Genomic DNA, 14,412 nt, shown 5'->3' with positions numbered 1-14,412 from the left:
GGAATTGAAAGACTCCAACATTGTTACAATTTATAAAAATAAAGGCGACCGCTCTGATTGTAACAATTACAGAGGCATCTCACTGCTTAGCATAGTCGGAAAGGCTTTTGCTAGAGTATTACTAAAGCGATTACAGATCCTGGCAGATCGTGTTTATCCAGAGTCGCAGTGTGGCTTTAGGGCAGGTAGATCTACAACAGATATGATGTTCTCTCTTCGGCAGCTACAGGAGAAGAGCAGAGAACAAAAGCAGCCCCTTTTCATAGCATTTATTGATTTGAACAAGGCCTTTGACCTTGTTAGCAGAAGCGGTCTGTTTGCTGTACTAGAGAGAATCGGCTGCCCAAATAAGTTAAGAAAACTAGTGTCAGCTTTTCACGAAAATATGCAGGGCACCGTTCAGTTTGAAAGTTCTTCCTCCAGGCAATTCTCCATTAAGAGCGGTGTCAAACAAGGATGTGTACTGGCCCCTACACTATTTGGCATCTTCTTCTCAGTCGTACTATCCAGTGCTTTTAAATCCCTGGAAGACGGAATATACATCCGTAGCAGATCCGATGGAAGGCTCTTTAACCTGGCACGTCTTAAAGCCAAAACGAAAAGGCGTCGTATCTTGATAAGGGAGCTGCTGTTTGCCGATGACGCGGCACTCGTATCTCCCTCACAAGGAGGTCTACAGAAGCTAGTGAACGCCTTAGCAGCTGCTTGTCAAGAGTTTAGCCTTACTATAAGTCTCTCCAAGACCGAAATCCTGGCACAAGACGTCGCAGAAATACCTATAATACAAATTGGGAACCACACCCTTTCAGTGGTGCAGGAATTTACCTACTTGGGTTCAACAATTGTCAGTAACCTAGACTTAGACATCGAGCTGACAAAAAGGATAGGAAAAGCTACCACAGCATTGGCAAAACTCTCCAAGCGCGTCTGGGAAAATGGTAAATTGACCACAGCGACCAAAATCCTAGTCTACAACGCCTGTGTTGTGAGCACTCTCCTTTATGGCAGTGAGAGCTGGTCAACATACATGTACCAAGAGCACAGATTGAATAGTTTCCACTTGCGCTGCCTGAGACGCATAATGGGCATCTCTTGGAGGGACCATGTCTCCAATCAGGAAGTTTTAAGATTGGCCAATATGAACAGCATGTATGCTCTCCTGACACAAAGAAGAATACGCTGGCTCGGACATGTCACCCGCATGCCAGATGGCAGAATCCCGAAAGATATCTTATATGCTGAGCTTGTGGAAGGAGTCAGACCCAAGGGCCGCCCAAGACTAACATATAGAGATGTCTGCAAGCGAGACATGAGAGCCTCAGGCATCAGCGAAAGTAAGTGGGAAAACATAGCCAAAGACCGGAGTGCATGGAGACAGACTGTGCGTGCTGGGACAACCCTTGCTGAGAACAAAAGAATTGAAGCGGCTTTAATCAAGAGGGATAAAAAGAAAGCTGCCCTGTCTGCTAGCCCTAAATCAGAGGCATACACATGTACGAATTGTGGCAAAGTCTGCCGTTCTAGAATTGGCTTGATTAGCCACACCAGATTCTGCCCCGTCTCAAGATTAAGCCAAAACCAGTGACTCATTTGGGCGCATCCATTGCCTTTCGAGACAAAAGGAGCCATATATAAACTACGTATTGAAATGTGACCCATTGTATATTATGTCGTACCACACTCTAATCTCAGATTGTATCATTAGTAAATTTAAATGAAAAAGGGTTGTACCAGGTGGGAGGGGAGATACATGCAATCGCATTTCCCCCATTGGATAAATCAATACTTTTTGTTTTTGTATTATAGTTAAGAAATTAAAAAATTTAAAAAATCTGTCACTAATATAATTTATATATACTATATATTAAATTCTTATATCGAGTCGCCCCACCCCTATTCTTTAATGCTAAATGCAATCTTTAGCAGAAATTATTAAAGGAGCGAGGATTAATCGTTTTCACTCTACCGCCCCTCCCATTTCCAGACAGAGTTTATGTAATTTCCCATGAATTTATCATAATTATTTTAAGAAAGACTTTGCATTGGAAAAGTTAGAATTCAAACGAAATTTTTCAGTACAAGAGTCATGATTGAGATGAGTTCTAAACTCAAATAATGTTTTCATAGTCGCCTTTTCCCAAACTTTACTCAATCTGATATTTTTCTAGTTGAATAAATTTGGGACTATAACTCACAATTTTTTTTTCGGCTGCGATCCTCAAAGCCAAACTCTAAATATGTGGGGTATCTTATCTTTTCAAGAAACAAATCGGTTTTATTTGCAATGTATTTAGGGCCTATAAATTCATATTAGAATATTTTTCAAGTACAACATTATTCAAAAGGTCCTTTTTTAATTGTATGAATAATGAGCTTTAGGCCAGGAGAATGCGTTTCTGCAATGAAGAATGCAATAAAACGCTTTTGGCGTTGGGGCTTTGCCCCGAACTCCATTGATGAATAATGAGCTGTATATGTCAGGAGAATGCGTTTCTGCAATAAAGAATGCAAGAAAACGCTTTTGGCGTCGGGCTTCGCCCCGAACTTCATGATAAATAATTAGCTGTACTTGTCAGGAAAATGCGTTTCTGCAGTGAAGAATGCAAGAAAACGCTTTTGGCGTCGGGGCGTCGCCCCGAACTCCACTGATGAATAATGACCTGTACTTGTCAGGAGAATGCGTTTCAGCAGTGAAAAAAACAAGAAAACGCTTTTGTCGTCGGGGCTTTGCCCCGAACCCCACTATGGGAACCTTATAGCGCTGCCCAATTGTTTTGTTTTTCGCCGAAGGTTGAGAAATGCTGCTTTTTTTATTCTCATATATATATATATGTAACAACTTGATACCACAGGGTACAGAGATTTATTAATGTTGTTATTATTACATTGTTAATATTCATATTTATTTAACGAACTGATAGTTATGAATATATATATATATATATAACTACAACTGAATGAAACAGGATTAATATAGCAATCGGACCCCACGATGACCTGCTAACCACTGTCAATCAAAAAGTTAAACTGAAACTCTATGGCCACATCACAAGGTCCTCAGGACTCGCAAAGACCTTCCTTCTGGGAACAGTACCAGAAAGAAGGTGAAAAAGACAGAGAAAGCGATGGGAAGACAGCATCAAGGAATGAACAGTCAAAGGCAAAGGACAGAGAGGAATTGAGAAAGACGAAAGACATTTTAACAACTATTCACTATATATAGTAAAAAAAAAACACGGGAGGCTATTTAGTTAGAGAGGGGACTATTTAGCATATTGTAACGTTCTCTCCTAATCAGGCCTTCTGTAAACACTGCTAAACACACAACACAACACATCAAGAATTTGACAACAAGAGCCTCACAATAATCTGGTACTTTAAAAAGGGTCAAATCAAACAGCCAATATGACACAATCGGCAATACATCAACACTAAAAATGATATACTGTACATCCCCGTACTAAACTAATAAACTCTACTGTCTCTATCTCTTCCTGCACTCGTATCTTCACTTCAGGACTCCACCAGGACCGACTTCATGGCTGTCGTGTCTTGAACTGCACTGCCTTACACACACTGTGTCTCTGGTCCACGCAGGCTTATGATCAGATGACCATTACCCGGGTCCTATTCACGTGCAAAGATCATGCCAGTACTGTCCCTTGCCCTTCGATAGAATACGCTAAACTGTATTACTGGCCTGTGTCACATGTGTCAGCTGATTACACACAGTTAACCCTATTGGGTTACAATAGGGTTACAACAATATTTTTAACACATTTATGCAAACAGTTTTAGAAGCTGGATATTACAAAATTCTAGACAAACACCAAAGTAAAGGGAAAATGTGTTTTTTTTAGTGGGCCAAATTTGAGTGTGTGTTTCCACGCAAACTTTCTTTCTCTTTGTATAATGTTGTATTTGTCTTTAATAGCAACTAACGCGAATATTTTTAAATGATAATTAGCCTACTACCTAGAGGAATTCACTTTTATTGCTGTTACATGTAAAGAAAAAACGTATTTTGTATACAAATGTATTTTATCATTTAAAAACACGATTCATATCTTTAAAGAATTTTTTTTTTATAATCTTAAAACTGGACTTTATGTAGAGGCATACGAATGTATTTTTAAATCTTAAGATATCCTGTTTTGTATTTTACGTATTTTTAGCGCCCCCCGAAAGGGGAAAAGACGCTATTAGTTTTGTGCGAAATGTGTGTCCGTCTGTCCGTCTGTCCCGTTTAGATCTCGTAAACTAGAAAAGATATTGAAAATCCGACATCACAATATTTTAGACCATTCAAAGTTCTGATGCAACGGCTACTTTTTTTTCCTGAAAGCGAAAAATCTAATTTTTAAAATCAGTTATGCAAGCAGTTTTTTAAAGAGAAAAAGCTAATTAGTATGCATTATAAGTTAGACCTAATTTAAAACGAATAGTAATCTTATAAACTTTATTATCTTAAATTTTGTAATAACGAACCATCTTATAAGATTCGAATAGAAGATTAGGCCTTTTCAAAACAATTACATTATGTAAAGACCAGGAGAGGCCCGGTAAAGCGCCTAGCTTCCGAACCGAGGGTCCCGAGTTCGAATCCTGGTGAAGACTGGGATTAACAACTTCGGAATCCTTGGGCGCCTCCGAGTCCACCCAGCTCCAATGGGTACCCGACATTAGTTGGGGAAAAGTAAAGGCGGTTGGTCGTTGTGCTGGCTACATGACACCCTCGTTAACCGTAGGCCACAAAAACAGATGAACTTCTTAAATTTATTTTTATTTTATTTGTAAATATGTTTCTGAAAAAGACACTTTTTACTTTGAAGAAGATCAATTTATTGAATGCGTGGATTTCGCTGGTAACATATATATTATATGCTGCTGAAAATAATAATGGAATTTCCGAAAGAAAACGTTACTTAATTATCATATTTTAAGTTTAAAGATATAAAGTTTTAAAAATCCAAATAATTTTAAATATAAAGGTCGACATTAAAGATAGCCATTTGATGTCATAATGTAAATATCAACTTTGTCAAAAAGTTCAAATTTTTCTGGTGCCCATTGGCATTTTTTCACAGACATCTAACAACAAATGTCAACCTTTAGAACTAACATAGGTCACAGGTTAACAAGTTATGTTCTCGACACGTCTGATTAATCATGCAATGAAAGGTGCGATTGTTCCGAGCCACTGTAAGAAAGAATTCTATTCACCGTCTAGACTCTAGGAGTCTAGAGCTATAGCGCATCTAGGTACACGTGTACCCAGGTTCTTATCTTATCTCATGAAGTACAGACGTTAGTTCAAAAAAAGAAAGATGATTACGTCCTACATGTGTTCCTAGGTCAATCTAGTCAAGCATGTTAATCAATCACTTATATTCTGCCAAGTCATTGGTTTTCCTGGCTGACTCAGGCACCCCATTCCATACTCTAATACTCTGAAGCAGTAACGTCTCAACTATAGCACACAATGGTTGCCAACAGGGCCACACATGACCATTGACACAAAATGATACTGTAACAATATCTTCTAAAGAAACAAGAAAGTTGAGTATGATAAAAACAAAACAACAGATTGAGTCATCCTGAATGTCTCAGCACATTTACAAAGAAAAGCCTCTTATCTTCTTCTTATCTTATATAATACAGACGTTACTTCAAAAAAGAAGATGATTACGTCCTAGGCGTCATGCCTAGTCATGCATATCAACCAATGACTTAAATTCTGCCAAGTCACTGGTTTTCCTGGCTAGCTCAGGCAACCCATTACATGCTCTAATAGCACTAGGGAAGAAGGAGTATTTGTACAAATTTGTCCTAGCATATGGGATGAGAAGTATGCCTTTACCTTTGTGTCTTTCAGAGTATTTTATTAAATTCTGTTTTTGTATTTGAAGATTATGGTCCAGTGTTCTATGTATAATTGCTACTTTACTTTTGAGTCTTCTGTCCTGAAGGCTTTCTAAATTTAGTGATTTTACTAAAGGTGAACATTCGTTTGTTATGAATCTCACTGCTCTATTTTGTGTCTGTTCCAGTTTCTTAATGTTTTCTTGAGTTGAGGGGTCCCAAACGGAGGATACATATTCTATTATTGGCCTAACCAAGGCGTTGTAAGAGTCATTTTTAACAAGCAATAGCCTCATTACACATATTTCAGTACCAATATCTTATAAGTATTAGTGTCATTATATCGCTCCTCCTTCATGATCGAAGCACATTTCTCATTTCTTATGGACTTAAAAATGACTGTAAAATCCAATCCTTGCTTTAAAAAGCCGGCCGCATACGTGGCATGTGTGGGTTTGGTCAGTTGCAGATAGGCCTACTTCTTCTCTCAGCTTTTTGTTGGTTCTGCGCTCTTTGACCCTGGCCACTCTATTTGCTTCAAATCTCGAGACTCCGAGACTCATTATACTTATATCAGTAAGTATTTCTTATAAGTAATAGTGTCATTATAATTATTTTGTTTTATTTTGTTATTATTTTGTTTTGTTTTATTTTATTATTAACTTTTGTTTATTAGTAATAGTGTCATTACACTTATTTATTAACTATTTCTTAATAGTAATAGCGTCATTACACTTATTTCAGTTACGATTTCATGAGTAGGCTACTAGCGTCTTAATGATCAATACATGTAAATCTTATTTCAATTAATAAAAGAATATCTGGCAATGGTCATGTGGGGGCCCTATTTTGTTCTATGGTTTCTACGCCACTGCTTCTGAGTATTTCGGATAGTGCAAGCGGATAAGGCACTAATTATTGGAGATCTTTGGTTGAGTATTCCGATAGCAATTAACCTGATTCTCAAGACAACATGCAGTGTTGTGTTCAGAGTTGAAGACTATTCTCTTGACCTACTACAGTGGTTTACTAGAATAAAAAAGTTAAAGGGTCTCAAAGAAAAAAAAATCAATTTTCTTATTTCCAATATGAATAACTGTGTAGATTATTTCAGCACACTTAAAAATAGTTTTTGAAGACAATGTTTGGCTACCCATGAAGAATTTTACTTCCTTGAAATTATTATAGGCGGACAATAAATAAATTTATTCAACTATTGAGTTACCTGGTTCATGTTATTAAATAGACTTACACGAATCAAAGTTAAATTAACACGTCATATATCTACAAAGTGTGAAGAAAAGGAATCCAGACATCTATTTAACTTCCTTTTTTAGGAGACCTTAATGCGCAAAAAGAACGTCATGAAATCTGAAAGTACTTGCACCAAAAGTTGCAGCGTTCAAGAAATATCAAAGGAATGATTCCAAATTGAGCCTCTATTGATATGCAAGAAGTAAATTGTTTAATCGATAAGTCTACCCTTTAAGACGTGACATTAATTCCATCTCTTTGATATTGTTTTAGAAATGTTAGCTTATGAATGGAGTACGTTGAAATCTTTTTGTATTTAAATATGGAGAAAGGCTTATAACTTTTTAAAATATTTTTTTTCTTACAAAAAAGGTCCAAAGTAACTAATCGAAAAGTCTTCAAAGGTAAAGACAATACAAGGTAATAAATGTAACTCTCAAAACACTGTTATTGTAACGCCACAAGAGCCTAAACAATATTCAAGAGACTTGACAATAGGCCAAGTAATACCTTATTGACATCTTTGTATTCTGTATCTAATATAATATTTAAAATTACTCTTAAAATTCAATGAATTATGAAGTGATATTAAAAACTAAATCAGACAAAAATATTTTAGAACGCATGTGTGTGTGCCTTTGAGTGTGGAAGGTGACAAACTTGCTACCAAAGTGATTCTCCCCTTTCCCATTCCTCTCCCTGCTCCTGTATGCACGTCTTTCTATAATAGTATAAGATTCCACACCGTTGCGCATAGGACTAGTCACTGTTGGGCTCAACGTTGGATTGTCACTTAAGCGGGGCCGGTCTTAGGTCATAGTAGAGACTTAAAGCTAGGCTAGTATGACATAGAGCCGCAGCGTTCTGAAACTTTTGAGATTCGATCCGTGAGTCCTTCTGTGAGGCCCCCACCAATTAGAGGCTTTAAGCAGCTACCTAGTTTTCCTATGTCTAAGGCCGGCCCTGCTTAATACAAATCTTAAAATGTATACACATGTTATATAATATTACTTATAACATAGCTGAACAAATATCGAATGATGTTCTCCTCTAGTCAGGGTGTTTCCATGCAATTCGTCGTCACAGACTAGTTTAAGTCAGTGTCTAAGTTGTTTGTTTTTTAATTGCGTGTGTAACCCAGGGCATGGTGAACCTTATGCACGGTCCACGCGTGTCCGTTGAGGAAAAAGTTTCCTAAAGGTGAGAGAGACAGGGCCGGCCTTAGGTAATTGTAGAAGTGAATAGTGTGGCCCCAAATGAAATAGAAAAATATAAAATTAAGACCGAAAATAAATTAAAATAACTTCCTGCATCCATATCTAAATCAACAATATTTCATAAAGTATAAAAGATTCTTTTTGTAAGTAAACTTAACCTTTATTCACAAAAATCAACAACCTCCAATATCAATGTAGAAATATGTAGAAATACAAAACATCAAATTGCAGGATGTCAAACAACAGACGTCAACTAGCCTCCAAAACATCCGCTTCCAACAAACAATAATGTCACGTGGTCCCGTCTCTCGGGCCTCTTTTATCTCCTCATCTGCATCAATCCTTCAAAAAGTTACACCAGACACTAGCCACACTTATACACAGACGCCAAAACTATTCATTCATTAATTGGTTACAATTGAAAACAAATAGAATTAAGGGTAGTTTACTAGTATACGTGGGAAAATGCGGTCGAGAGGCTAAGTACACTTGAACTTGGCTTGTCTTGGCTACCTATGAAGGGTGCTCGAGGTTCGACACCCGACTCGAGCAGAGTTGTCTTTACTGAGCGCCTAAAGGCAGCACGGAAAACCTTCTCCCAGATACCCCCTCCCTCCACTGATCCACGAATGAGATTGGACCATAGCGCTCTGAGCCTGCTATATGCATGAAAGTAGCGCTATATAAAAGCTATTATTATTATTACATTTCACCGAAAGCAAAGTTTATCCATAGACTATACTATACATATACAGTCTATGGTTTATCATGCAAACATAAATTATATTTGGCCTCAGAAATATTCATTGTTGTGTTCACGTCCGAGTGTTTCCAAACTAGTGAGGCTGAAAAAAAAAAGCTAAATCTGTAAGTTGTTTTTCAAGGAACATGTGTAATGTGTAAGATAAGAATACGTTCCCAACAACAGTATCATGGGACTGAGATGTGTCAACAATGTGTTTCAAATAGAAGCACATACAGAGGTCGACTTTTTAAAAAATTACATCTATTACAAATATATACAGCTTTCATGTTATATAACATATCAACAATATCACCTTATCAGTAAGGTAATACATTATATGTTTTTGAGATTTAAAGACATATATAAAACATCAAACAATTATTGAGTACAAAAAGTATTGTATGGTATACAATTTATTTTAAGCGACTAAAACTTTGCCCTTAAAAAGATGCTTTTCTTAGCGAGCCATCTTACAACTCCAGGTAACTTAGCATGGTTGAGCTGGATACCATGATACCAGGTAACGTAGCCTAATTGGGCTGGATAAAAGGATACCAGGTAACGTAGCCTAATTGGGATGGATAAAATGATACCAGGTAACGTAGCCTAATTGGGCTGGATAAAATGATACCAGGTAACGTAGCCTAATTGGGCTGGATAACATAATACCAGGTAATGTAGCATCGCTGAGCTGGTTACCATATAGCTCCGCTAATGAAGAGTAGGTAAAAGCGAGATTTAAAACTTTTAAATGTTGTATGAAACTAAGATATGTTAGGAGCCATGCTTTATAGTTTGTTAATTATTGACGTTAAATCCAGATTTCTGTTTCAATATTTTGTATTGTTCCAATTATTTATATGTATATACTTTTCTTAAAGTCTTCATGTTAAGATCTATCCATTTTAGGTCAAAATAAATAAATATCAAATTACAGTGTCGCTCCAATACTCTACACTTAATAATATTATAGGAAAACAACAACAACGTAAGATTATATTGAATTAAAAGAAACAGATCCCAGTTAACGTAAATTAAGCCTTACTTGATAGATTTAATAGAAAAAAAAAGATAATCTTTAGAACATATACATAAACTGTAAAATCAATCAAACTGAAAAATCATATAAATGAATTAATATAAATGAATTAATAAACTGTAGATCTTATACAAGAAATGAATAAACTGAAGATGTAAATAAAATAATACAGAAGATCTTATAATACGAATCAATAAATTGAAGATCATTTAGAATGAATCACTTTATCTAATACAAACACTTAAAAAACAAACCAGATAGAAGCTTCAAATTGTCTCTTTGAAAGAACATTCCTGCCAACATAGTCACGTGAACAATTGACATAATGTCAAGGACAGATGAGTTGACCCGTCACTCTTCTGTTAATGTGGCTAAAAAACTTTAAAGCAGTTACCGATTTATTAAATCTTTTTGGTGCTTTAATTTTTTGTCCTCAATATCTATTAAACTTTGAGACTTTACCCTCCTCTTCAAGAGTCTGTGTCATTGATAGAAAAATGCTGTCAGCACTAAAATAAGCCTGAAGCTATTCGGCCGAGACTAGCAGTTACTAAAAGTGTTCGTCTCATCACGTTTTTCTGGTTGCGGTCCTATAATTAGAGCGTTGAACTCATTGGCGTCAAGAGGATACTGAAATAAAGGATGGAGATATTTGTTGAAAGTGTTGCTAAGAGATACATTATCGTTTGACTTAATTATTAGCGAGTGAGAGAGGAGAATCGATATCAAGAGAGGGAGAGAGAAAAAGAGCAAGAGGACAGTATGAAAGAGAGTAAGGGAGACAAGAAATGAGAGATTGTTTGAGAGAGAATGAACAAGTGCGTGAGTATCACAGAGATTAAAACATGGAGATAAAGGAAGAGAATGTGAGTGATATAAGCAGAGTGAGAGGGTGAAAACAAGACGCAGAGTGAGGGAGAAGATTACTAAGAGAGTGAGAGAGGGTAGTGTAAAACAGTGGTTCTAAAACGGAAGTCCTTGGACTCTCAGGGGGTGGGCGAAATGACCGTAGGGGGTCCATAGAAAGATGAAAATTGAATACATTTTAAATAACCTCTTCTCTAAATGCCAGTCCAATCCGATCGGATAATTGGAATAATAACCGACTGGCCCCTCACTACTGTTTGATATTTGTCTATTACGAACTATTCTATGGCTAGTGTTGACGCAGCTTGGCAAAACAACAATTATGAATAACAGTTCTGTGATAGAAATATAGTTGGCGCATGAATATCAAATTTTAATTTTTTTTTTCAAGCTTAAGCAACGTCGATACTTTCTCTGTCTCTCAAGCCATTCAACGACGGCGTTCATGACACTATTCCAGTAAGCAGGCCAAACTTTTAACACACCGACATCCATTTGGTTATTAATCTTGCACATTTCATGATTCATTGTTACGTTATATCTACAGTGGTCATTCGTGCTAGTTAAATAGTTGGTCAGCGGTCCATCTAATAACCAAACCATTAGATAATGGGGAAAATATTTGAAGCGTAAGCAGATAGCTGAAGAAAAGCTAGAGTGTAATGGAAACAGTGTCAATGAACTGAGAACCATCGATCATTGAGACAACCGAACGACAGCCCAGCACGCATACCGCACCACCAGGCAGCCATAGTTTTGTTTTCGCCATTTGTTTTTATTTCTCGATCAACTTTAACTTTAGATTCCGAACCAATATTACATCACACCGTTCTAGTTATTTCCCAGGTGTTCCCAGGAATCTAAGCGCACAACGGTCGTTTTTTCATGAGTCATTTCCTTTAGTTATTTCTATAGTTATTTCTAGGAAACACTGTACTCTATTTATAGTACAAATAGTTTATTACACTTCGTGGTTAACCATACTAAGACATTCATCGGATTTTCCCTGTATGACGATAATAAGCTATATTTAATTTTGAACCCTAGTTCGTACATTAATAATTCTATTCTACCTAGTGTGCCTACAAATATAGAAACTTTTTGATATAATTATATTTCATCCAACACTAGAGCTACTTGTAAAATCTAAAACTGAACTATAAAACCATGTAACAAGAAATCGCTAAATAGGCTGAAACCTATATTTTAATTACAGTTCAATTGATAAAAACTGGAGACCATTTAGAAGGAATTAACATACTTTACTTACTTACTTAGTTAGGTCCTCCCGCGCCGTTCGGCGCATTGGGCGGCAAGCTGTCTCCATAATGATCTGTCACTGGCAATGTCTGGAGCCTCCTCCCATCTGGTGTCCACTGTTCTGAGGTCCTCCATGAAGGTGTGTCGCCAGGTAATACGAGGACGTCCCTGTTTGCGCTTTCCTCGTTTTGGCTTCCAGGTTATCGCAACTTTAATCGTCCCTATATGTATGTCTCTTCAAATCATGTTTAATACACTCTATACGGCGTATAATTTTGTAAACAAAAAAGGTTAGGAATAGGATTAGGCCTAGAGCAGTGAAGTGAAAGTTATTACGAAGGAAACATTCCTATGTGTTGCGATAGCTAACGACACTAGGGTGAGGTGTGTCCAACACAACTATTGACCCACACAAATTTGACTTGAGGTGTGTCCAACGCAACCATTAACCCACACAAATTTGACTTGAGGTGTGTCCAACACAACTATTGATCCACACAATGAGAGAACTTGAGTAACTTGATATGTGTGCAATATAACTATTGACCCACACAAATTTTACTTGAAGTTTAAAATGTCAGACGTTCCATTCAGGAATGAAGAATATTGGATTCAAACCCAAACGACCTGAAGGAAGGGATGAGACAACGGCGGAAGTGGGTTCAAGGCATGGAATCATCGTGACGACAATCCGAATCGCCAACAACACGACCAGGCAGTCATTAGATCTAATCACACGGCCAGGCAGTCATTAGATCTAACCACACAGCCAGGCAGTCATTATATCTACATTCTAACCACACGGCCAGGCAGTCATTAGATCTAATCACACGGCCAGGCAGTCATTAGATCTAACCACACAGCCAGGCAGTCATTAGATCTAACCACACAGCCAGGCAGTCATTAGATCTAACCACACAGCCAGGCAGTCATTAGATCTAACCACACAGCCAGGCAGTCATTAGATCTAACCACACAGCCAGGCAGTCATTAGATCTAACCACACCGCCAGGCAGTCATTAGATCTAACCACACAGCCAGGCAGTCATTAGATCTAACCACACAGCCAGGCAGTCATTAGATCTAACCACACGGCCAGGCAGTCATTAGATCTAATCACACGGCCAGGCAGTCATTAGATCTAATCACACGGCCAGGCAGTCATTAGATCTAATCACACCGCCAGGCAGTCATTAGATCTAATCACACCGCCAGGCAGTCATTAGATCTAATCACACCGCCAGGCAGTCATTAGATCTAATCACACCGCCAGGCAGTCATTAGATCTAATCACACCGCCAGGCAGTCATTAGATCTAATCACACCGCCAGGCAGTCATTAGATCTAATCACACCGCCAGGCAGTCATTAGATCTAATCACACCGCCAGGCTGTCATTAGATCTAATCACACCGCCAGGCAGTCATTAGATCTACATTCTAACCACACCGCCAGGTAGTTATTAGATCTAACCACACGGCCAGGCAGTCATTATATCTACATTCTAACCACACCGCCAGGCAGTCATTATATCTACATTCTAACCACACGGCCAGGCAGTCATTAGATCTAACCACACGGCCAGGCAGTCATTATATCTAACCACACGGCCAGGCAGTCATTATATCTAACCACACAGCCAGGCAGTCATTAGATCTAACCACACCGCCAGGCAGTCATTAGATCTAACCACACCGCCAGGCAGTCATTAGATCTAACCACACGGCCAGGCAGTCATTAGATCTAATCACACCGCCAGGCAGTCATTAGATCTAATCACACCGCCAGGCAGTCATTAGATCTAACCACACCGCCAGGCAGTCATTAGATCTAATCACACCGCCAGGCAGTCATTAGATCTAATCACACCGCCAGGCAGTCATTAGATCTAATCACACCGCCAGGCAGTCATTAGATCTAATCACACCGCCAGGCAGTCATTAGATCTAATCACACCGCCAGGCAGTCATTAGATCTAATCACACCGCCAGGCAGTCATTAGATCTAATCACACCGCCAGGCAGTCATTAGATCTAATCACACCGCCAGGCAGTCATTAGATCTAATCACACCGCCAGGCAGTCATTAGATCTAATCACACCGCCAGGCAGTCATTAGATCTAATCACACCGCCAGGCAGTTATTAGATCTAACCACACGGCCAGGCAG

The 14,412-nt window shown here is 38.1% G+C and overlaps 1 protein-coding gene across 3 annotated transcripts in view; it reads right to left on the bottom strand.

The window, feature by feature from the left end:
* Positions 1–9,181: 9,181 nt before the first annotated feature.
* Positions 9,182–14,412, bottom strand: part of LOC106072814 (uncharacterized) — a 47,611-nt gene continuing 42,380 nt past the window's right edge. For all 3 annotated transcript variants that reach the window (XM_056021056.1, XM_056021058.1, XM_056021057.1), the window contains exon 5: positions 9,182–10,747. In XM_056021056.1, coding sequence (XP_055877031.1) covers positions 10,658–10,747 — 90 coding nt within the window. In that variant the 3' untranslated portion in view covers positions 9,182–10,657. The remainder of the gene's footprint in view (positions 10,748–14,412) is intronic.

Source organism: Biomphalaria glabrata, chromosome 2 (genome assembly GCF_947242115.1).
Source record: "Biomphalaria glabrata chromosome 2, xgBioGlab47.1, whole genome shotgun sequence".
Classification (NCBI taxonomy): domain Eukaryota; kingdom Metazoa; phylum Mollusca; class Gastropoda; family Planorbidae; genus Biomphalaria; species Biomphalaria glabrata.
The sequence above is the reverse complement of the archived record's forward strand: the minus strand, read 5'-3'. Positions and strand labels throughout refer to the sequence as shown.